The following is a 23,401-nucleotide window of genomic DNA, read 5'->3' as shown; positions in this document are numbered from 1 at the left end:
TAAAGGAAATCAACCCTGAATATTTATTGGAAAGACTGATGCTGAAGCTGAAGCTCTGGTCCTTTGGCCACCTCATGGAAAGAGCCAACTCATTGGAAAAGACCCTGATGCTGGGAAAGCTTGAAGGCAGGAGGAGAAGGGGACAACAGAGGGTGAGATGGCTGGATGGCATCACTGACTCAATGGACATGAGTTTGAGTAAGCTCCGGGAGATGGTGATGGACAGGGAGGCCTGGCGTGCTACCGTGTATGCGGTCGCAAAGAGTCAGACATGACTCAGGGACTGAACAACAACTGACTTTGTCATGACCCCTAAGTTGCTCCTGCCGAACTGCAGAGCCAATCCCCTTTCATTCATGTGCCTCCAGATCCTACTGCTAACAGTGTGAGTTTCCCCTGTAACTTCCACTTGAAATTCATTAGAGATGTTTTTGATTGAGTTTGCTCTTCCCTGACCAGCAGGGTTGTTTGTTCCAGATGACATCCTGTGCAGCTGGCCCATTCTCAGGTTAACTGCTCATCTCTGATTCAATTAGCTGCAGTCAGACACCTGCAGAGTGAACAGGGCCTGACCTGCACAGGGATGGTTTAATATGTGATTATGTCATTAGACACAGAAAAGAAGAGGCACTTGTAAACAAAGTGCTTACCCCTATTTACATCTGTAAGATTGGACGTGAGGGGTAAAATAGCAAAAATCACAGATCTTCTGTCCCGAAAACCTGCAGAAATGAATTAAACAGTTCATTACCAGCCTGGAAAAAAATGATACTAGCAGTCACCCCACAAAGAAAAGACTGCAATTTCATACCATTATCTTTGAATAGCAGCTACTAGGAAAGAGAGGGGGAAAAGAGAGAAAGGATCAGAGAGAGAGAAAGTGCACTCTAGGTTCATGCCCGAAGCCTGTTTTCCAGAAGTTGAAATTAAATTGGAAAAGCAAATCCTAAAATATGTGCCCATCTCCCTCAATTTGAGGAGCCTCAGGCTCCAGGCTCGGAGCCCTGGAAAAGACATCAAGAATCTCCCACAAGTGTAGAAGTGATTGATTCACCCCATTTTACCAAAGGCAAGATAAAATGCTGGAGTGTTTTTATTTTTCATTTTTCCCAGTTGGGAAGAAGGCTTGTGAGTAAAAGCAAAACAGTCATAATTTCTAAAAACTAAGGCTTTTCCATAATAAAAGTTCAGCAGAGTGAAAGGAAGAAGAGAAAAGAAGAAAACTGAAATCAGGAGGGAGCAGGAGCTGGGGAGAAAGCCGTGGGGGAGACCAGCTGTCCTCTCCTGGTACCCAGAGGACTAGGACCAACAGAATCAGCCTGTCTTTGTTCTCACCTGGAGTCAGTGGGGTGCAAGTGATGTGGGAGGAAGCCAGTGGGCTTTGACAGCAATAAAAATTTCCAGAATCTACCCACAGTGGGGAAATGTCTGAGTCCTAATATTTCAAGCTTAACTGTCCATGGCCTCAGCCAATACTTCTCTCCCTGCAAACCATTCTCCTCGTACTGGGACCACAAAACATAGACAAAAATGTAGTCGACAAATTGAAACAGGATTCTAATGATGGACATGGGAATCCCAAGTGGCTCAGCAGTAAAGAACCCGCCTGCCAATGCAAGAGACACAGACGTGAGTCTAGCCTCTGGGTTGGGAAGATTCTAGGATTCTTGCCTGGGAAATCTCATGGCCAGAGAAGCCTGGCAGGCTACAGTCCATGGGGTTGCAAGAGTCAGACACAACTGAGAGCCTAAGCCACCACCAATGATGGGCATGAGCTTCTGGGATCCCTTTCTGACATTGTATTGGAGGGAATAAGCGATCTAGATGAGGAAGTTTGAAATGAAGGCTTTGCATTTGCAGCAACATGGATTGACCTAGAGATAATCATACTAAGCAAAGTAAGTCAGAAAGAGGAAGACAAATACCATATGATATCACTTAGGCGGAATCTGAAATACAACACAAATGACCATTTCTATGAAACAAAAGCCAACTCACAAATGGAGAATAGACGTGTAGTTTCCAAGCAGGGGGTAGAGGGAAGGGCAAGGGGAAGCTTGGGAGCTTGGGATGAGCATGTGCAAACTCTTACACATAGAATGGATACACAAGGTCCTACTGTAGAGCACAGGGAACTATATTCAGTATCCTGTGATAAACCATAATGGGAAAGGATATATACATGTATAACTCAATCACTTTGTTGTACAGCAAAACTTAAACACACATTGCAAATCAACTATACTTCCATAAAATAAAATGAAAAAAGAAGGCTTTGACGGTTGGGGAGGTAATTAGTCCAAATTAAAACAGTAGTAAGAGAACTCCAAGGAAAGAATAAAAAGGTTTCTGGGTAATCGAAGCCTCCAGTAAGAACATCTGTAAGAGAAGAGAAGTGAAATTTATGCCAGACAATCTGTAAAAATCTTTGAGAATCTGGAAGCAATTTGAAGTAGAAGGAAGAAAGTCTATATTTCTTTCCCCAAGGAACTTGTGAAAAACAATCAGAAACTCTCAACCAAAACAAAACTAAACTAAAAATTGTATAAGAACACTGCGATTCCAATAAAGTGAATTAAACTGGGCCAGATCCTGAAACCTTAGTGAAAAGTAAGGGGCCTCCACCTAATGCTTGAACATCTACCTTCTAATACCAAATGTGTCATAATATTTGGAGCCCTGGAGAAGGAAGTATTACCCTAGGACATTACCAGGATAACATTATTACTTAGCAATATTTTCATAGGCAACTCATTGACTCTCCATCTATTGATTGTCAGTGTACCAACAAGCATGGAAGACCCAGTGATGACTGAACAGCAAAATGTAAATATGGTTGAACAGAGTATAGTAATAATAATTCACAGCATCTCACAATACATACTTGCAGGTGGCTGAGCTGTGCAGAAATGAGACTTTTTCCTCTGGACCTCTGTAAAGACTAGAGGGTAACCCAATGTTCTTGCTCACATTGCTTATCTCACAGCAACAGTTTATAAACCCATAGCTCCATGTTCCCAAACCTTCACTGAATGTACGATGGCTGAGTGTCCATGAAAGCTCATGCTGTAGATGAAAACAAATTAGGTAGGTTTCTGCCCAAGAAACTTAAAGGTACACCTGAATTTCTGGCCTCTAGGTACCAAGGATGAATCTACTGGACTTAATCACAAGTTTCCCTGTCACTTTTAGGGAAAGAAACCCATGTCCAGGAAAATGCCTTTTGCCTTGGTAGATGTTTTGACTTTTCCCCCCTTTCATTGTTGAGCTGTTTGGATGTCCACAGACTTTCACACTGGTGACATCTCTGTTGAAGAAGATACAACAATCTGTTTTTTGTTTTTTTTTTCCTGTGTGTGAGATCTTAGTTCTCTAATCAGGGATTGAAGCTGTGCCCCCTGCAGTGGAAGCATGGCATCTTAACCACTGGACTGCCAGAGAAGTCTACAATCTGATATTTTTATGTGAATCATCTTCAGAACTTGTTTTCCTTACCTTCAGATGTAATAAATATTCAATAGAAAAAAATACAGGGGAAAAAGAATTGCCCTCAGTGATAGGTCTGGCACACTTATGACATTAAACCACGTGTTGAAAACTTCTCTGAAGCATTTTTAAGATGAATTAAAGCTAATACTCACTTAAGCACCCCTGGCAAGGAAAGTATTAAACTGTCCTTGTTGATGCTGTGCTCAAGTACCAGTAACAACATACTTCTTGCTTTCATAAACAGAACACTTTGTAGGGTGATGAGATAATAGAAAAATTAAGTCAAGAAGAAGTTAAATGTTTCACACATGGACTAAGGCTCAGAGGAAAAACGTGTCTCCTAGTTTGAGATTCATTGAACAATTGTTCCTTTCTTCATACAGACCCACTATGTGCTGGGCATTGAACATTGCACTTGCAAAAAAGTTTATTATCCCTAATAAAGAAAACTGCCAAAAGAGCTTACTGTGTGATCAAGTCTGGGAAGTAGTAGATTCAAGACTTCACTGAAGGCAGGAAGCAGTACTTGGAAAGAGTACTTGCTTTGACATCGTGATGCCTAGTGCTACTTCTGTTACTGCTAGAGTGACTTTGGGCTAATTGCCCGATTTAAGCCTCTCTTTCTTTATCTTCAAAAAGAATGAATCATGTTATATTATCTTTCGAGTCCATTTTGCCTCTAAGATACTATCAGTGTAACAGAACTCTTATCGGGCTCTGTCCATCTGTCTATTATCCCGGACTTTATTTCTTAGAATCCCAATACTTAAGAATTTGATTTATGTCTTGCATTGTCTTGAAGTCTATAGCAGTTTCTTTCAGAGCCACTCAATTCCAATTGTCAGCTTTCCCAGATGGCATCATAAGTTCTCAAGAAGTTCTTGTTTATTGTACAGAGAACATAAACCAAAGGTGGATATAAAAGCATATATTTAATAAGAAAAAAATGTATAGGAATGACCCTAACCAAAGATCTTTGCAGAGAAAGAATGAGTCTTTGAACTTGGTTGGCTTTTGTTGAGTGCTGTTTTTAATTTAATTCAATTTTACTTTATCTTTTACTTTATTTTTGGTCTTGGGGTTTCTTCCATGGTCTTGACTCTGCTTTGAAAAAAAAAATGTTTTAAATTATGAAAAAATGTGATCATTTTTATGAAGTTGCTTAGTATTATCATATAATTTTAGAAATATTTCTTTTTCAGAGTCTTGTGTTTTTAACATAACTGAAATGATTTGATAGATGAATTCTATAAAAATAAAATTAAGATTATTCTTATTTGCCTTTAGACAATTGAATGTAATTTGCTATAAAAATAAGTTGTGCTTGACAGCAAAAAATAAAATAAATTACACTAATCCCTTGGAAACGTGAAATAGTCAGCTTGCTAAAAGGTAAAAGCAATAGAGGCAACAAGCTAAGTTTCCTGATTTTTTTTCTAATTTGCTCAGCAGTATTTACTACCAACAAGGCTAATTTTAATTCAAGGTAATTATTTTAGTTTTCCACATTGAATAGGTAGATATCAGACTTTTAAGATTGTTGTTCTTAGTTCTTTCTCATCTGTTGAATGAAAGCTCTTCTTTCCCTCCTGAATTAATAATACTGAGGTCAAAGTCCTAATTTTAAGTTGCGTGCAAGTGCAGAGCTGGTGTTTAATCCCTCCATTCTTTCCCTCTGTAGGCATTCATGTCCATGTTCCAGATTCTTACCCAGGAAGGATGGGTTGATGTCATGGACCAAACACTAAATGCCGTGGGACACATGTGGGCGCCTGTGGTTGCCATCTACTTTATCCTCTATCACCTCTTCGCCACTCTGGTGAGTTTCAGGTTTCTTCTCAGTTGTCTGACCATTCATGATGGGGTGAGCACCAACAGGTTCCTGGTTTGTTGTCAGTTTCAGAACCAGAGAACCGAGGTAGAGTAGTCCCGTTGGAGGAGAGTCCCTTCCATTCTAACTGTCTATGAATCCAAGAACTACTTGAGGAACTGGATTTCAGATTTAAGTCAGAAGCTGTCTCCACCAAAGTCAAGTGGCTTGCATGAGGGAAAATGAGACAAAACAAATGGAAGTCCCAAGTCCGTGTACTGACTTAACCATTTCTAAACATCCACACCCTCCGTGATCTAAGAATCAAAGGAGAACTAAATTATTATTTTTTCTTTATCATGTAGAGACACTCTCTTTGGTTTTGGTGCAGCCTCTTCACAGCTGTAATTAAACTGAAAACAGAAGCTGGAGACCTCAGGGTGCAGTCAGTTAATTAGAAACCAGCTCAGTGTTACTGCGCTTTGTGTGACTAAAAGAAACACATGGGGAAGAATAAAACACATGGCTGTGAATATTGTAAACGGCATGATAAAAACTAAATACCAAAATTCAGGAAAAATTTTCCTCTGTCACACAAGCAGATTTTTCTCTTCCATGTATGTCTATTAAAAAGAAAAGAAAAAAAATTATGAAATGTGGCCTGCATCCTAAAAGGATATAATCCTTAGGTCTTTCTAATGCCAGATATACATCTCCACACAATACATTTGTATATATTTAAGAATCAAATTTAAGCTCTCATATTGTGCTAAAAGTTCCAAGGGAAAGAAACAGAATGTTACCGTTCATTAGGAACATATGAAATAAAAATAACTGCTACTCTTTATTGAGTGGCAAAAAGCTTTATAATAATTTTATTCCTCATATTTGGGACAGTCAGGTTACGTAATAGTCCCACTTTACAGATGATGAAACTGAGGAGTTAATTTGCCCAGTGTCTCAAAGAGTATAAACACTGGAGCCAGAACATTCCCAGGCCAGCCTGGTCTCAAAGCCCATGATCTTGCAACTATTTATTGCTTCTTCCCTAGATTATGAAACTTGGCATTGTCACTGAACACGTCTGCAGCAAATCAGACCTCTGCCCAAGAGCCACTAAAACAAAATACAAGCGATCCCTAAGGCCCCTTCCAATTCTAAAATCTATGTATCAAGTAAGTGCTGGACAAACTACATACATTAAACTAGACACCACATTTGCTATATGCAAAGGCCTTCCAGTCGAAGACTGGGGACTTCCCTGGTGGTCTGGTGGTAGAGATTTTGTCTTCCAATGCAGAGGGTTCGGGTTCAATCCCTGGTCGGAAAGCTAAGATCCTGCATGCCTTAGAGCCAAAATACCAAAAACATAAAGCAGAAGCAGTATGGTAACAAATTCAATAAAGACTTTAAAAATGGTCCCCATCAAAAAAAAATCTTTAAAACAAACAAACAAAAACACGGACATGTCCGTCCACAGGTGTATGAGGATTCATTGTGATGTGGAGAAAGGTCCTGGGCTCAAAGAGTGGAATCACGTAGAAATAAGACTGGCATTTTTTGACTTGGGGTGACTTTAAAAATACTCTCACACATACGCACAAAGAACACTGAGTGGTAGGAGTGGATGTCAGGCTTCTAGAGACAAATCTGGCTGCACCTGTGTTGGCAGACCCTTGGCCCTGAGGCCTTTGCATCCTCCTTCTCGGGACATGTGTCATTCATTTATTCATTCATTCACTTACAAACTCAGCTAGTTTCTGTTAAGCAGTTACTGTGTGTTTCAATGGGTTTCCCAGGCGGCGCTAGTGGTAAAGAACCCTCTGGGAAGATCCCCCGGAGGATGAAATGGCAACCCACTCCGGTATTCTTACCTGGAGAATCCCATGGACAGAGGAGCCTGGTGGACTACCTGTCCATGGGGTCACAAAGAATCGGACATGATTGAAGCAACTTAGCATGCACGAATGTGTTTAAGTTCCTTTAAAACTATGGAATACCTTCAAGACTATTGATCATTGGTTAAATTCAGGATAGATGGTTGAAATCATCTATGTATGGGAATAATCTAATTGTTATTCTGTTAAAACAATATAATCTCATGCTGTCAGCCATGCAGAGATTTGATTCTTAAGTCAGAGTCTAACACAGTAATATGTAAGCAGGAAGAAAAATGATCTAGCCTAGTAAATTAGTTAGCAAAGTAAATTTTTTCAAGTGGATTTCTACAGGAATCACTAATATAGTGAAATAAAATATTAAATCTGGTAACAGATTTCTTGTACAGTCTGAATTTTCCTTATTGTGCCAAAAACGTGACTTTGATTGTGGAACCCTGAAGGACTTCCAGGGACTCCTGAGATTCACTGAAGCCTTTAGGAATCCACAGAACGTAGCTTGAAAACCTGTATCTAATTCTACGCCTTCATTCTACGGATTTAAGTGTCTGCCCAAAACACTCATTGTAATTTTTCAAAAATTTTAAAACTGAAAATTGAAAGTGTTTGTTCTTTTGTTCATAATTTTTTCGAATCTCTAAAAAGTTGAGAATTTAAAAGTCTAGCAGGTAGCACAGTGGTAAAGAATCTGCCAGCCAGTGCAGGAGACACAGATTCCATCCCTGGATTGGGAAGATGCCCTGGAGGAGGGCATGGCAACTGGCTCCAATGTTGTTGCCTGGAGAATCCCGTGGACAGAGGAGCCTGGTGGACTGCAGTCCATAGGGTCACAAAGAGCCGGACATGACTGAGCGAGAACACACACACACACACACACACACACACACATACACACAGGTCAGTGAGGGTGGTCTGTTAAATATGGTGGAGTTCAAGACTGCAGACTTGAGGTCCAAAAATCTAGATTCAGTATCTGTCTCTGCCAGTCTCTAGATGTATGACTGTAGAAGAATTAGACAACTTCCCTGATCTGTTTGTTGTGTTATGTCTGAAAGTGAGAGTAATAAGACCCTGGCACATCTAGCTTCCAAGGCTGCCAAGTACGTGTGAGGTGAGCTTGTATTTTTGAGGGTGCTTTAGCCATGGTCTAAGAGGACAATCGTAACGATCACCAACCCTGAGTTTCTTCAAGTTTAAGTAAGATGGTATGTACATTTCAAGCTATATCTTAATAAATGCTAAAATGTCATTTCAGATGTTTTTAATTTGTAAAAGTAAAGTATTATTGATCAGTTTAAAGCATCAGGCAATGGCACCCCACTCCAGTACTCTAGCCTGGAAAATCCCATGAACGGAAGAGCCTGGTGGGCTGCAGTCCATGGGGTCTCGAAGAGTCGGACACAACTGAGCGACTTCACTTTCACTAAAGCATCATTTATGCCCAAGTTTGTCTCTCTTTTGGTCTTCCCCACACCCATTCTCCCAGACAATGACTTTGATGAATTTGTATGAACCCATCTTCCAGTTTTTAAATCATAGTTTACTAAATTTAGCATACTATCAACTTTGTTGTTGTTATTGTTCAGTCACTAATCCATGTCCAGTTCTTTTTGAACCCATGGACTGCAGCACGCCAGACTCCTCTGTCCTCCACTATCTCCCGGAGTTTGCTCAAATTCATGTCCCTTGAGTCGGTGATGCTATCTAACCATCTCATCCTCTGCCACTCCATTCCCCTTTTATCTTCAATCTATCAACTTTAAAAAGACTCATATTTGGTGTAATATTAACAAAGTACAGTTAAAGTACACACATAGATTGCAAGATACATCCCAATTTCAGATTGCTAAAATGTGAAAACCAATGTGCATCTTAAAATCAATGGACTGCGGTAGTTTTCCACGTTTATACATACCCATTAGAATATATAGTGTTGTAAACCATCTACAGACATTTTTATACCCTTGGTTTTTAAGATCAGTATGATATTTTCAGTTTGAGGAGCACTGCTCCAGCGCATGGCTGGCCCTGTCTGGAAGGAATGCCCGCACACTCCTCTCACTGCTATAATTCCACCCCATGCTGAGGCCAAGTTATGTTTGATCATGGGTTTCCCTCCTTACAAGGGCTTTCCTGGTGGCTCAGATAGTAAAGAATCCACCTACCATGCAGAAAACCTGGCTTTGATCCCTGGGTCAGGAAGATCCCCAGGAGAAGGGAATGGCAACCCACTCCAGGCCTCTTGCCTGGAGAATTCTGTGGACAGAGGAGCCTGGCGGGCTACAGTCCATGGGGTCCCAAAGAATCGGACATGACTGAGCGACTAACACTTTCACTTTTCCCTCCTTACAAATTACTAAGAGTAGCAATTTTCAAAATTAATAGAATATATACTCTCAGTTTAGTTTTTAACCAAATATTGTTTTTGAAATCTTTTAATACACATAAAGTTAATTCAGACATTAATATATATAATATATATAGTCATATAGTAGCAGTCCATTGGCTGAACATGCCTTATTTGCTTCTCAGTTTCCTTCCTGGAGACACAGCTTAGGTGGCTTTCCAATATTTTGCTCTTACCTGTTGCAATGAATACATTTGTACTTTGTGTACAGTTGTGCAAGAGTTTCTTTAGGGTATTTGGTTTAGTCGCTAAGTTGTATTTGACTCTTGCAATCCCATGGACTCACCAGGTTCCTCTGTCCATGGTATGTTCCAGGCAAGAATACTGGAGTGGGTTGCCATTTCCTTCTCCAGGGGAACTTCCCCCACCTGGGGATTGAACCTGAATCTCCTGCCTTTCAGGAAGATTCTTCACTGCTGAGCCACAAAGGAAGCCCTTTAGAGTATATACCAAAAAGTAGAATCTGGGATCCTGGTTGCTGCCCAGATGGCTGCGTGAAAGTAAGTCACTCAGTTGTGTTCAACTCTTTGCGATCCCACAGCCTATCCAGTCCATGGAAGTCTCTAGGCCAGAATACTGGAGTAGGTAGCCTTTCCCTTTTCCAGGAGATCTTCCCAACCCAGGGATTGAACCCAGGTCTCCTGCATTGCAGGTAGATTCTTTACCAGCTGATCCCCCAGGAAGCCCAAGAATACTGGAGTGGGTAGCCTATCCCTTCTCCAGCGGATCTTCCTGATCCAGGAATTGAACTGGGGTCTCCTGCATTGCAGGCGCATTCTTTACCAACTGAGCTATCAAGGAAGCTCTAAATGACACCATGCTGCTGCTGCTGCTGTGTCGCATCAGTCGTGTCCGACTCTGTGCGACCCCATAGATGGCAGCCCATCAGGCTCTCCCGTCCCTTGGATTCTCCAGGCAAGAACACTGGAGTGGGTTGCCATTTCCTTCTCCAATGCATGAAAGTGAAAAGTGAAAAGTGAAAGTGAAGTCGCTCAGTCGTGTCCGACTCAAGCACACTCTAAAACTAAATTTTCAAAATTGCATGTGTTAATCTTATACTACCCAAAAAGTTTAGAGACTGAAGTCACTTCCCCAGGTCACTGGAGATTCCCTTAAGCATTATCAACAATTGCTTTATTCTCCTGTATGTCCTCAAACTGACAGTTATTTTCATGAGGTCTATCAAGCCAGCCCAGTTTGATTCAGCACAGTTTTCCTGAATCTCAGCCACTCTCTATAAGTACTAACCTACATCCTGGCCTTCGTTGGGAAGGCTTAATCTGTGCTCTCTGAGCCTACAACTGGTAGAGAAGTTGTACTAGTAAATACAAACCAAACACAGATAAAAGCTATTATCATAGAGACACTCAGGCATGCTGTGTTTTTGATACACATGATAAACATTTGCTTCCTGATCATTCCATATCAACCTGGTCTGAAATTTTTTAAATATTGGCAGTAAAACAGCTAGAGATTGTTTTTGGACAAACACACAAATATGTGCATGGAGATGATAGCGTGTGTTATATGTGCATTGCTACCCTTCCAAACAACATTTGTAAGTTAAAATCTCAATTTCATAAGCCTCTAGGCTTGAATTTAGCTGAAAAAGAACATTTTTGCTAAGTTGTATGAGTTTTTTGTTTTTGTAAAATACTACAAAGCATTTTAACCCAAATTGCAAAAAAGAAAAAAAAAAGCCTACATACATATACATCCTCTGACTTAATTTTTATCCACACTGGCCCATGGAGCCACACAGCCTGATTTAGTCTTCTCAGGGACAAACAAGCATGTGCCAAGCAGACAAAGAAAAAAGGTTTGGCTGCAGTTTCTGGAACAGGAAACAGCAGGCTCTCCCATCGCCCCCTGGGGGTACCAATTTGTAGCCCACAGTGAAAATCAGGCTTAAGTATACAGCAGACGCATATTTATAACCATTATCTACTGTTCCATAAAATGTCTCTCTCATCCACCAGGTATGTATTCTGAAATTCTGTCCGTGACTGATTGCAATTTGCCCAATGCTTATGAAATCCATCTTTCCCCCCCCACTTTTGTCAATGATTTGGGGATAAGAATGATGAAAGACTTAAGCAGTTGAAAGACTCCTTATTTTTCAGTGTTTTTCACTTTATTATTGTTTCAAAGGAAAGCCCTGTGATGTGAATACTGAAAGAGAGAAAATGTAATTAAGCGCTCATTGTGGATAGTCTTTTTGTTACCTTTGAAGTGCTTACATTAACACAGCAATCTCTTGATTTTGCTTCTGTAGCGGCAGCTTTCAGAGAATAGTCATGTTTTGCTGACAAAAATGGGCCTTCCAAAGTGTAAATTAAATAACTTGATTTTATAGAATTCATTTAAAAGTGCATCTGTGTTGAACATTTCTCATTTTGCATTGCTCTGATTACATTTGACTTTTCATTGACCTATATGAAAAATGAAATAGTTTCCAACTACAGCTTGCAAGGCAGCTTAGGATAGTGTGATTATGGTAAAAAGGTAATGAGGAAAAGAAATGGTAAAAAAAAAAAAAAAAGAAAAGGGAAAAGAAAACTGCAAGATGATGGGGTATTGCCCAGATTCCTGCTGTGTTTCTACTGTATCCTTGAAAATAATTTAAAAAAAAATACTAATGAAGTTCACCATAGAAAAGGAAATAAGATTACAGGTGACATTTCAGCTAAAGGGTTGTCTTTAAGCTATATAAACAGAAAAAGAAAATCATAAGAGGAAACTTTAGAAAAGAGCTGGAAATGAGAAAGAAAGATAGGGTAGGTGTGGAACTATACGTAGGTGGAGAGAATTCAAAATAGGATACGAAGCGACAGAGATGGAAATTCTCAGTCATGAAAAGCCATTCTAAGATGGTGAGGCCACTCTTGAGGAAATACAGTGTAACCTGGAGCAGCCTGAGTCAGGCTAACCTAGCCTCTCCCTGCGGTGGAGAGAACAAGAACCCTCGTGTGCTGTGCAGGGTGGTCATGTCACAGCAAAACTGGGGGACATAGGACACTAAAGAGCACACTGCTTCCCTGGTTGAATTTCACTAAATGCATTGTGGGTAAATGGAAGAAAACCAAGCTAATACTCTGTGGTTCAGAGTTTCACACCTAAACCTAGCAAATGCCTCAGCTCAGGTGCACCTGGCGTTTTTAGTAGTGAGAGGAGTTATAGAAGAGAGGTCCTAAGAAATCATGGGCTTCCCTGATAGCTCAGTCGGTAAAGAATCTGCCTGCAATGCAGGAGACCCCGGTTCGATTCCTGGATCTGGAAGAGTCCCTGGAGAAGGGATAGGCTACCCACTCCAGTATTCTTGGCTCCCCTTGTGGCTCAGCTGTGAAGAATCCACCCAAAATGCAGGAGACCTGGGTTCAATCCCTGGGTTGGGAAGATCCCCGGGAGAAGGGAATGGCTACCCACTCCAGTATTCTGGCCTGGAGAATTCCATGGCCAGTATAGTCCATGGGATTGCAAAGAGTCGGACACGACTGAGAGACTTTCACTTCACTTTCAAGGAATCACAGTAACTGAACACGTGAGGACCGGAGCCATTGCTTTGGAAGCCCGCTGAGCTGGAGGGTCAGTACCCCACCAAGAGGTAGCTATGTCATTCATAAAAATTCTAGGAAGGAGACTTGCCAGGGTTGCAGAGATCTGTGTCATTTCCCACACTAAATGCATGGTCAATGCTAAAAATACCTTAAGCATAGGTGTTATAATCTGAGAAAATCTGAGAAAAAGTAAAGAATTAGATACCTGGACAAATAGTTATTCTCTACTTTTTCATTAAGATCAGTGATTCATAATGTATTGATCATAAAATAAGAAAATGGGTATATTATTAATACAGTCATTGTATATTACACGGCAGGACAAATACACGTGTTGCGTGTTAATATAATGTGATATTACAGATCTGTTGCAAGTAGTGAGTAGCCAGTGCATGAAAATATAGATGTGAATTTGAATTTCTTGTTTTAAAGCACTGCACATACTGAATACCATTGTGTTGAGAGTATATATGTGCTTTATTTAACAAAGCACAAGAGGAAATGAAGGGATATATCATGACCCTTCCCCCCCCCCGAAATTGCATCTTGAAGAAAAAAATAGTGATTTAGATTTCCATGCCCCATTATAAATTTAAATATTATAAAAGTCACAAAAAATACATAACACACACAACAGGTTGTGTAGTTTAGAACTGGCAAAGCAAAAAGGGAAAAGGGTTTCACTGCAAATGATGATGCTCTTGCAATTAAGTGTGACAGATCCCTCTAAAAGTTCTTTATTATATCAGTAGCATTGACTATAAGCCTGTGAATCTCATTTAATGGTTGTGTGCTAAGGCACTTTAGTCGTGTCTGACTCTTTGTGACCCCATGGACTGTAGCCCACCAGGCTCCTCTGTCCATGAAATTCTCCAGCCAGGATGACTGGAGTGGGCTGCCATGCCCTCCTCCAGGGGATCTGCCTGCCCCAGCCTCTAATCTGCGTCTCTTCTGTCTCCTGCAATGGGAGGGGGCTCTTTACCACTGAGCCACCCGGGACATCCCATTTAATGGTTATGGAAAGCCTTTCGTCACCACACAGGTGGCACTGGTAGTAGATAGACACTGGCTGAAAATAAGATTCAGATGTCAGTGTAGTGGCCTCAGATTATTAACAAGCCTTACTTCAGCTTTCTATGAAAACAGAACAGACAACAACAAAAAGTAGGCTGAGAGGATTGAGGAAAGGTTCTTGCTTTCAGAATGAAGCTCTGTCCCCCACTCCGATTAACCCTGGGGGAAAGAGAAATGGCCGAGTCAGGCCCAAGTCAGACTGCACCCTGCACAGCCCTGGGTTTGCAGGAAAAAGATGTCTCCCTGACAATGTAAATTAAATACGATGAGAACCAAGCTGCCACCTCCCTTCACGTCTGTTTCTTTACTGCAGTGGTTATTGCCACCTTTTTAGAGTCTGAGAAAATAACTACAAAGTAATTCTCACCTCCTTGAGCTCAGCTCCAGACTCAGCCTCCCTTGTGTGTACTATTCCCACTCCAGAGAGACAGTCCAAGCCAGACCCCGAGTGTCCAGTTGTCATGTTAGCACCACGCCCTCCCCGTCAGGAACACGCGACAAGCATCTATAAATGTCTGCATCCAAACAGAGCTTCAGGAGAAAACTTGAGCTCCACACACATTTTTAAATACGGTTTCTGTTTTTGCATCTTCATGTTAACTAAGCATTGTGACATCACGTCGTGTTAACTAAGCAGGAAAGCCTGAACATTCGAAGACATTAAACGAACTTAGGTTTAACGATGTTGTTCAGTCACTCAGTTGTGGCCAACTCTTTGCGACCCCGTGGACTGTAGCCTGCCATGCTCCTCTGTCCTCTACTATCTCCCAGAGTTCACTCAAATTCATGTCCATTGAATCAGTTTAATGAGAATTTAAAGGTTTAGCTCATGACAGTTTAAAGCACACTTGACACACTCTCATATACTGTTCTTAAATTCGAGACCAGAACCTGCCAAGAGGTTTCTGCCTGCAAAGCCCCTTCAGCATGTTTTCTAGCAAAGCCAAAGCGTCTCCTTTTTGAGTCTTGCATTCTCTCTTCTGTGAAAACCAAACTCTTACCTCCACGAAGATGATCAAGTATGGCTAGAATCCCTCAGCTTTCTCTCTGTGCCCCTGCCCTCGGGGTAGCTTTATTTTCTCTTTCCTCCAAAAAAGAGGTATCATATCTACCATTTTTTAAATAAAGTAACAAAACGTTACATATTTAATAACTTTTGTCAAATTGCGCTTAACACTGTCTAGTTACTATTCAGTGATCCAGTTTAAAATAACTGCATTGCATGCATTTTAAAAAAGAAAGAACTTCTGAAAGGGAAATTTAAACAGAGAAGAAAAAAATGTCATCCCCTCCTGATTATTACAGCCTTGCTGTCACTCCTCCCAGCCTCCCTTGGTGGCATTCAGGCACACTGCCCAGCCCCTCGGCCCACCTCTCGGTCTCGCCCAGCCTCCTCCAGGCAGCGATGCCTGGGCCGGGCTCACCTGCCCACCAGGCCCCCACCTAGCCCCACACCCCCAAGGCCCCGTCTTTGCCCATGCCACCTGGAAAGCCTTTCTCACAGCTCTCTTCCTGACAGCATCTCCCTTCTCCTTGGCATCTTGGTAGCACCGTGCCGGACTCTCTACCAGCCCCTCACAATCTTACATCGGCAGCCTTCAGAAGAGCCCCCCATCCCCAGACTCATCTGCCTAGATCAGCTCTCAGAAAGCAAAATGGCTTGGCTGGCACAGAACTGAAGCTGGGAGATTCCGATGGGGTTTAGTTCCGGTTGGTTGTCAGTCTTCACACTCGTGTGTCCCCCTAAGTCCCCATTTCCCTTCACATCCCTGCTTTCTGAGAAGAAATAGTAATGTTCTCTGGGATGAAACATGAAGGAGGCAGAAGGGTCTAGAGAGAGACCGGGAGTGAAGTGCTTTGATGATAAGGCGGCATGCCACACCCAGGGCAGCAGCAGTATTGCTTCCAACCTGGGGGTGTTGACACCCAAGGCTTGTCTTGTAACCACTTCTTGTCTGAACTTGACGGGGAGATGGCCTTGCTAGGGGCCCCACGTGGACACGGGGCCACCTGCACAGAGCTGGGGAGCTGTGTGAGAGGTCTAGATAGAGAGTCTGAAAGGCTCCCCGCTACCCCCCAAAAAAAAAAAAAAACTCAGTCTTCCTGAACCCCCAGCTGGAATGGCAGAACTTCAACCTTCCCTGAGACTTGACAGCCTGTGTGTGGAAACAACGGCCCGAGCCAGAAATGAAGTTGACAGTAGCAGGGGTTATATGAAAGTGAAAGTGTTAGTCACTCAGTCTGTCCGACTCTTGGCAACCCCACACACTTAGCCCACCAGGCTTCTCTGTCCATGGAATTCTCCAGGCAAGAATACTGGAGTGAGTAAGCCATTCCCTTTTCCAGGGGATGTTCCCAACCCAAGGATTGAACCTGGTCTCTCACACTGCAGCAGATTCTTTACTTGTCTGAGCCACCAGGGAAGCCCTAAGAATACTGGAGTGGATAGCCATTCTCTTTTCCAGGGGATTTCCCCAACACAGGGATTGAACCTGCATCTCCCACATCGCAGGCAGATTCCTTACCATCTGACTCACTTGGGGGTTGTATGGGGACCCCCAAAAGATATATCCATGTTCTAACTCCCAAGCCTCTGAATGTGACCTTATTTGGAGGCCCTTTCAGATGCAATTAAATTAAGGATTTTGAGATGTGATTATCCTGGATTATCTGGATAATCCCTAAATTCAGATGACTATAAGAGATTGAACCCAGGTCTCCTGCATTGGAGGCGGATTCTTGACTGTCTGAGCCAACAGGGAATCCTGGGTCAGGAAGATCCCCTGGAGAAGGGCATGGCTACCCACTCCAGTCTTCTTGCCTGGAGAATCCCGTGGACAGAGGAACCTGTGGGCTACAGTCCATGGGGTCTCAGCTAAACAACAGCAACATACCGTACACCAGGGTTCTTGGGGGAGGCTTAATGAAACAATCATATAGCTGCAATTTGTTGAGCTATTATCATAGCCGTTATATCATGCAAATGAGAGCAATGAAACTCACAGAAGGCTGCATAGCTCATGGCTGGCAGAGCCTATTTGCCAGTCAAGGTCTCCAACCACAGTTCTCTTTTCCACCAGGCTGCCAGCCCACATCTGCTTAATGCAATTGTGAACTTCATAGCAGTGAGCACACTATTGCATTTGTGTTCCTGACGGGGCACTGTCTGGGGTTGCAAAGAGTCGGACACGACTGGGCAACTGAACTGAAGGCACTGTCTGACACAGAGTCCAATTTAATCGAATAGCATAACCTCACTGTGGTGAAGTAGCCTGCCATCTGTCTGGTGTTGGGGAAATAATTAAAATAAAATCTTCTGACAACCCAGAAAACCTCTGCCAAGGTAGACAGGAAAGCAACAGTTTTATTGTTGGATACGCCGTAAACCAGACTGCGACGGGCATCACACGGGCAGTCTGCCAAAACAATGGCAGGGACAAAGACAGCCCTGCTCTCGGGACGAAAGCAACCAGTCCGCAAGCATGAAGACCTGACGGCGCCATCTGTTAAATGCAGCTCCCCCTAAAGTCACCTGGCAACTGGGGGTGGCCCTCTGTGATAGCGAATTGCCTTTATCCAAAGGAAAATCAAACTCTTCATCTCTCCATGATAAATAGGAAGTTTTGCAACATGGATCCAGGTGGCGAAGTTATATTCCCACCTTCCCACGAAGAAGGGGAGATGGCCCTATTCCTGCACTGTACAACGATGTGACTTATTTGACTTTTAAAAAAAGATTTATATACATCTCAAAGGGGCAGAGGAAGAATTTATAAGCACAAGTTTTCCGGAGGAAATGCTCTGAGAAAAGGGAGGGGAAACTGTGGCTTTCCCTTTTTCAATCAAGAAATTTGTTTTTTTCTTTTTAGATTTGTGTTTGCCCTTTCACTGGGGAGAAAATTTATTAGGTTAGGACACAGAGCAGGGCCTGCTTGAGTGCCCAGCGGGGACAGAAGTGGTGGGAGACAGCTCAGACTCACAGCCGAGCCCTCCAGGTGGCCTTTCTGTATCTGGGCAAGGAAGAGGAGAAAGGAGAATTCTCCTCTGAGAGCGCTTTGGTGATAACGTCAAGGTCAGCCTCAAGGTCACAGGGAGAGGGCTAGACTTGGCGTGAACTGTGAAATGTCCTCTATAGCACAAAGTGGTTTAGAATAAGCCTAAATACATCCGGGCCCAGATATTCATGATGTGGTGGATGTGGTGACATCAATAAAAATTTTTTTTTAATCTATGATCTAATAGAGAACAGATGTGGTTTTCAAGGAAGAGGGAGATGGGGGGTGGGGCTGGAGTAGGAGTTTTAGGTTAGTAGATACAAACTGTTAAATATAGAATGGATTTAAAAAAAAAACCAGGGTCCTAGTGTTGTTACTGTATCACAGGGACCTATATTCAATATCCTGTAATAAACCACAATGGAAAAGAATATAAAGCAGAATGATATATATGGTTCAGTGGGTAAAGAATCTGCCTACAGTCTAGGAAACACAGGAAACACGGATTCGATCCCTGGATTGGGAAGATCCCCTGGAGAAGGAAATGACAACCCAGCCCGGTATTCTTGCCTGGGTAATCCCATGGACAGAGGAGCCTGGCTGGCTACAGTCCATGGGGTCTCAAAGAGTCGAATGTGACTGTGTGATCAAGCACAGCACCCATATATATTAATATAAATGTATAACTGAATCACTTGGCTATACAGCAGAAATTAACACATCGTTATCAGTCAGCTATACTTCAATTTTTTTAAAACTAAATCTGTGGTCTAGACCATTCTGTGTCCTCTTTAAGTTCTGGTCGGATCCCAAATGATATGACTGTTAAAATGAAGGGTGCTGGCACTTGTCCTCAGCCAAACATTCTGTCAGAATTTTATAGTAGTTGAAGCTTTTTCCCCCTTGTTCTGTGCTCGGTAAACTTGGAAAAGGCATTAACTTCTGCATAACAATCTCTCTGGTGCTTGAAAATCATGACTAAATTGCCTCGATTTTCTTACCTTTGTGCTTAACAGTCTAATATTAACAAATGGGAATAATTTGCTAAGAGGGAAATTAAAAGGAAGAATATAAATAAGAAATGTAAAGATTAGCAAATGAATGTGAGACTTTAGAGAATTCAAAGTTGAAAAGGGAATTGAAATTAAAATATTTTTAAAATTCTACTTTTTTGTTGTTTTCTCTTTTACCTTATTTACCCATTCCAAACGGAGCATATGCCTTTTTTTTTTAATTTGTCAAATACAACAAAAGGGGTAGAAATCTATTTTTTCACACAGGCAGGCACCTTAACATTTCTAAAGTACCTGCTCTTAACATTTTCTCTAGTGTCTCATTTTGTATGTACTTGTACTTCTGTCACGTGCCATGCTGTGCTTAGCTGCTCAGTCGTGTCAGACTCTTTGCACCCTCATGGACTGTAGCCCACCAGGCTTCTCTGTCCATGGGGATTCTCCAGGCAAGAATACTGGAGTGGGTTGCCATGCTCTCCTCCAGGGGATCTTCCCAACTCAAGGATCGAACCCAGGTCTCCTGCATTGCTTGCAGATTCTTTACCATCTGAGCCCCCGGGGGGGCCCAAAAATACTGGAGTGGGTAGTCTATCCCTCCTCCAGGAGATCTTCCCGACCCAGGAATTGAACTGGGGTCTCCTGCTTTGCAGGCAGATTCTTTACCAACTGAGCTACAAGGGAAGCCCATACTTCTAACATATATATACTAACTTAATATTGTAAGCAGTTTTCAATACTGATAGAATTCATGAGTGTATTAGTTATCTATTTCTATATGACAAATTATGAACAATTTAGGGGATTTCAACCATAAACATTTGTTATCTTGTGTGGTTTCTACAGGTCGGGAATCTAGGACATGCTAAGCTGGGTGTTTCTAGCTCAGAGTGGTCCATGAGTTTGCAGTCAAGATTCTGGCTGTGGCTACAGTCATCGGAAGGCTTTACTCAGGCTGGGGGATCTGCTTCTGAGATGGGTCATTCACGTGCCTGTTGGCCGGAGGTCTCTTCTGGTTGCCACAAGGGCCTCTCCATAGGGCCACTTGAGTGTCCTCGGGAGCTGGCACCTGGCTTCCAGCAGAGTGGGTGAGCCAAGAGAGAGAAAGGCGAAGGCCACAGTGCCCCTTACCACCTAGCCTTGTAAGTCACAGACAGTCATTTCTGTAATCCATTGACTACATAGACCAACCATATTCAGTGAGGAAGGGGACTCTCAAGACTGTGAACCTCGAACTCACCATCTTGGGACTAGCTAGCGCAATAGACATTTGTAGTAGCTGCAAGAATGTTGCAGTAGAAATCTCTATAGCTGTATTAGCTATTTACCTACAGTTAGGTTTTATTTCCAGTATTCCATCATTATAAATAACTCTTTCAGGTACTTTCGGGTATAAAGATTTTCATCAGTACTTCAGATCATTTTCTTTGGATATAGTTTTAGAAGTAAGATTGTTGAATTACCTTAAAATTTTCCTAAATTTCATTTAAAATCAGCTTCATAAAGCAAATTAATATTTTATATTGTCTATTTCAGTTAACAGATGCATTTCCTTGAATGTATTTGTTATGAATATCTTTAAATACCTATGCAGTACTCACAACTGTGTGTTTTTAATGCATTCTATATAGCAAATACTTTAGGTAGATATTCTAGATCATATAGGTAATATTTTGATACTTGTGGTGTGTGAGTTTTTTCAATATTATTTAACCATTTTGTAGATCCTCCTGAGTTTGTTTGTTGCTGTTATTTTGGACAACTTAGAGCTTGATGAAGATCTAAAGAAGCTTAAACAAGTAAGTAATGTATGGGGGATTCTTTAAATCAGCATTAAAAAAATAAGGGCAAAGCATGTGCTTACAGGTAATGTTAAATCTGTTCAAGCTTCAAAGCAAATATTTTAATAAATTAACACACCGAGTTGGCAAATATTTTTCTTTTAAGTTTAACCTTCTCTAATATCAACAAAGGAAATTTTTATTGCTCTGTAATTATCCTAGGGATATTTTTATATCATTATTTTGAGTAAAATTAAGATGGGCATGGTATAGTAAATTGAATTTAGATTCTCCTTCAGCCATTAAATGAAGGTTGTTTGGAAATGAAATGCCTCAGGGCCAGCTTGCCATTTGGCATAGCTATGTGTAATACTTTCGATCATCATCATAAAACTATTAAGCATAAATTTGCCTGACCACTAGGCACTAAAAGAGAATTTAGTCCTGGTGCTCAAAGTAGGTATAAGAAATGGGACAGAATAACTGATCAACTGTGTGCCCAGCTGTATATGAAAACAGACTGGGTGTTATGGCATTGATAATCATTTCCAAAAAATCTCAATGTAAATATGTGAAGATTATGTTATTGATGGCCGAAAGATTACAGATGTGAATCAGTATTCTCATAGTTTTTGTTCCATGGAGGATACTTGGCTTGAATATTTGACTGTGTCAAAGAGAAGAGACCCTTTGAGAAGCAGAATTTGTGAAGCAAGGGAGCACCTGGATAAACATTCTTGGATCACCCACCTCGGCACTGCAATAGTTGGGATGTTAATAAAGAATATCCCATCTGGAACTTTCCAAAGGCCCCACATATTCAGAATTTTCAAATTGGATCAAGTTGTCTATTTTTTACAAAGCAAAGACATCACGTATTTAAATGTCTTGTTGTTATGTATAATCTCAAAATCACTTTAAGCATTTCACCTTTTTACTCTTGTTTATCTCCAAAGCCCATGCTTTTAACTAAGGATAGTCAATCATATAAAAAAAAAAAAAATTTTTTTTTTTTTTGGATGTAAAGATGCTCGCTGTGAGCCTATCAAGGAAGGATTTGAATTTTCCTGTTCTGAGGCTACACAAGCAAATGCTTGTCTGAGTGTGGTGGACCTTTCTTCCAGATCTTTTCAATTTGTTTCAACAGCAACAGGCTTTTCGTATGAGAGTTGGCAAGTTCTTTGTGGCATTGATGTAAATACTTCTGGCTTCTAGTTGTAGAATAAATATGTACCAAGTTCAGAATTGACCAACAGTATAATTAAACACCAATAAAGATGTACTGCTGTATAACCACTTTCATCCTTGCTTTACAAATCTGGTATTAAGGATTTAAATGACTTTACTCTGTTATTCCCAAAAGAGAGGATGGGGAAAGTGTGAAAAACTATTTGATTTTCTTAATGTTTCAATTTCCAGAAAGCACTCTACATTCCAAAATCTATCTTTATTCAGCTTAAACTTTTTTTTTCAATCTTTGACCCTTTCCACCAGTTAGTCTATATACAGCTTCTTATAGCTACATGGACATGAACACGAGCTCCGTATAGTGTCGAGATGCAAACTCCAGGAGGCAGTGAGGGATGAGGAAGCCTGCTGTGCTGCATCCATGGTGCTGCAGAGTCATACATGACTTAGCGCCTGAACAGCGACCGTAACAGCCACCATCACAGTTGTTAGCACCGGCTCAGTGCATGTACTTTGTGTTATCACCTTTTTAAATTTCACAGCAACCATGTGATGCACGTGCTATTCTCAGTTTCATCTGATAAGTGAGGAAACTAAGGCACAGAGAAGTTAAACAAGTTGCCTAAGGTCACACAGCTAATAAGTAGCAGAGTTAGGATTTGAACCTGGGCAGTTTGGACCAAAAGCCCAGACTCAACCTCTACACTGTACTGAGTCACAATAAAGCTCTATAAATGCCAACCATGAGTCATGGTGTGCTGGAGGCTCATTCATAGGACCGTTGATAACTTGTGGATAAACAATGATGTTTCAGATGACACAGACATCATTATAGCCATGAAATAATTGTTGATGTGATGGATGGTTTCCTGAGGAACGGAGGTGAATTAAACAACCCAGTCATTAAAGCTATATACAAAGTAGTTGTTTGTTTCCCCTCAAAAAGCAGATGATCTAATCAGAGGCACTGGAGTTGGCACTTTGGCAGAAGGTAAGAGCTGCAACATTTACCCTTCATTCCACTGATGGCAGACACTGTCCAGAGCTCCTCCAGCCTCAGGAACCTTCTGGAACAGTGACCCTCCTTAGACACAGATATAATGTGCTTGCAACATATTAAGAGTTTAGAAAGGCTGCTAGAGACTGTTACTGTATTTTATTATGATCGTGGTAAAAACAATTGTGTTAAAAT

The 23,401-nt window shown here is 41.4% G+C and overlaps 1 protein-coding gene across 2 annotated transcripts in view; it reads left to right on the top strand.

Annotated features, from left to right (window-relative positions):
• NALCN (sodium leak channel, non-selective) overlaps positions 1-23,401 on the top strand; it is a 300,944-nt gene that overhangs the window by 165,834 nt on the left and 111,709 nt on the right. For both annotated transcript variants that reach the window (XM_061435322.1, XM_061435321.1), the window contains 2 exons: positions 5,171-5,308; positions 20,965-21,039. In XM_061435322.1, coding sequence (XP_061291306.1) covers positions 5,171-5,308; positions 20,965-21,039 — 213 coding nt within the window. The remainder of the gene's footprint in view (positions 1-5,170; positions 5,309-20,964; positions 21,040-23,401) is intronic.

Source organism: Bos javanicus, chromosome 12 (assembly GCF_032452875.1).
Source record: "Bos javanicus breed banteng chromosome 12, ARS-OSU_banteng_1.0, whole genome shotgun sequence".
NCBI classification, from domain to species: Eukaryota; Metazoa; Chordata; class Mammalia; order Artiodactyla; family Bovidae; genus Bos; species Bos javanicus.
The sequence above is the reverse complement of the archived record's forward strand: the minus strand, read 5'-3'. Positions and strand labels throughout refer to the sequence as shown.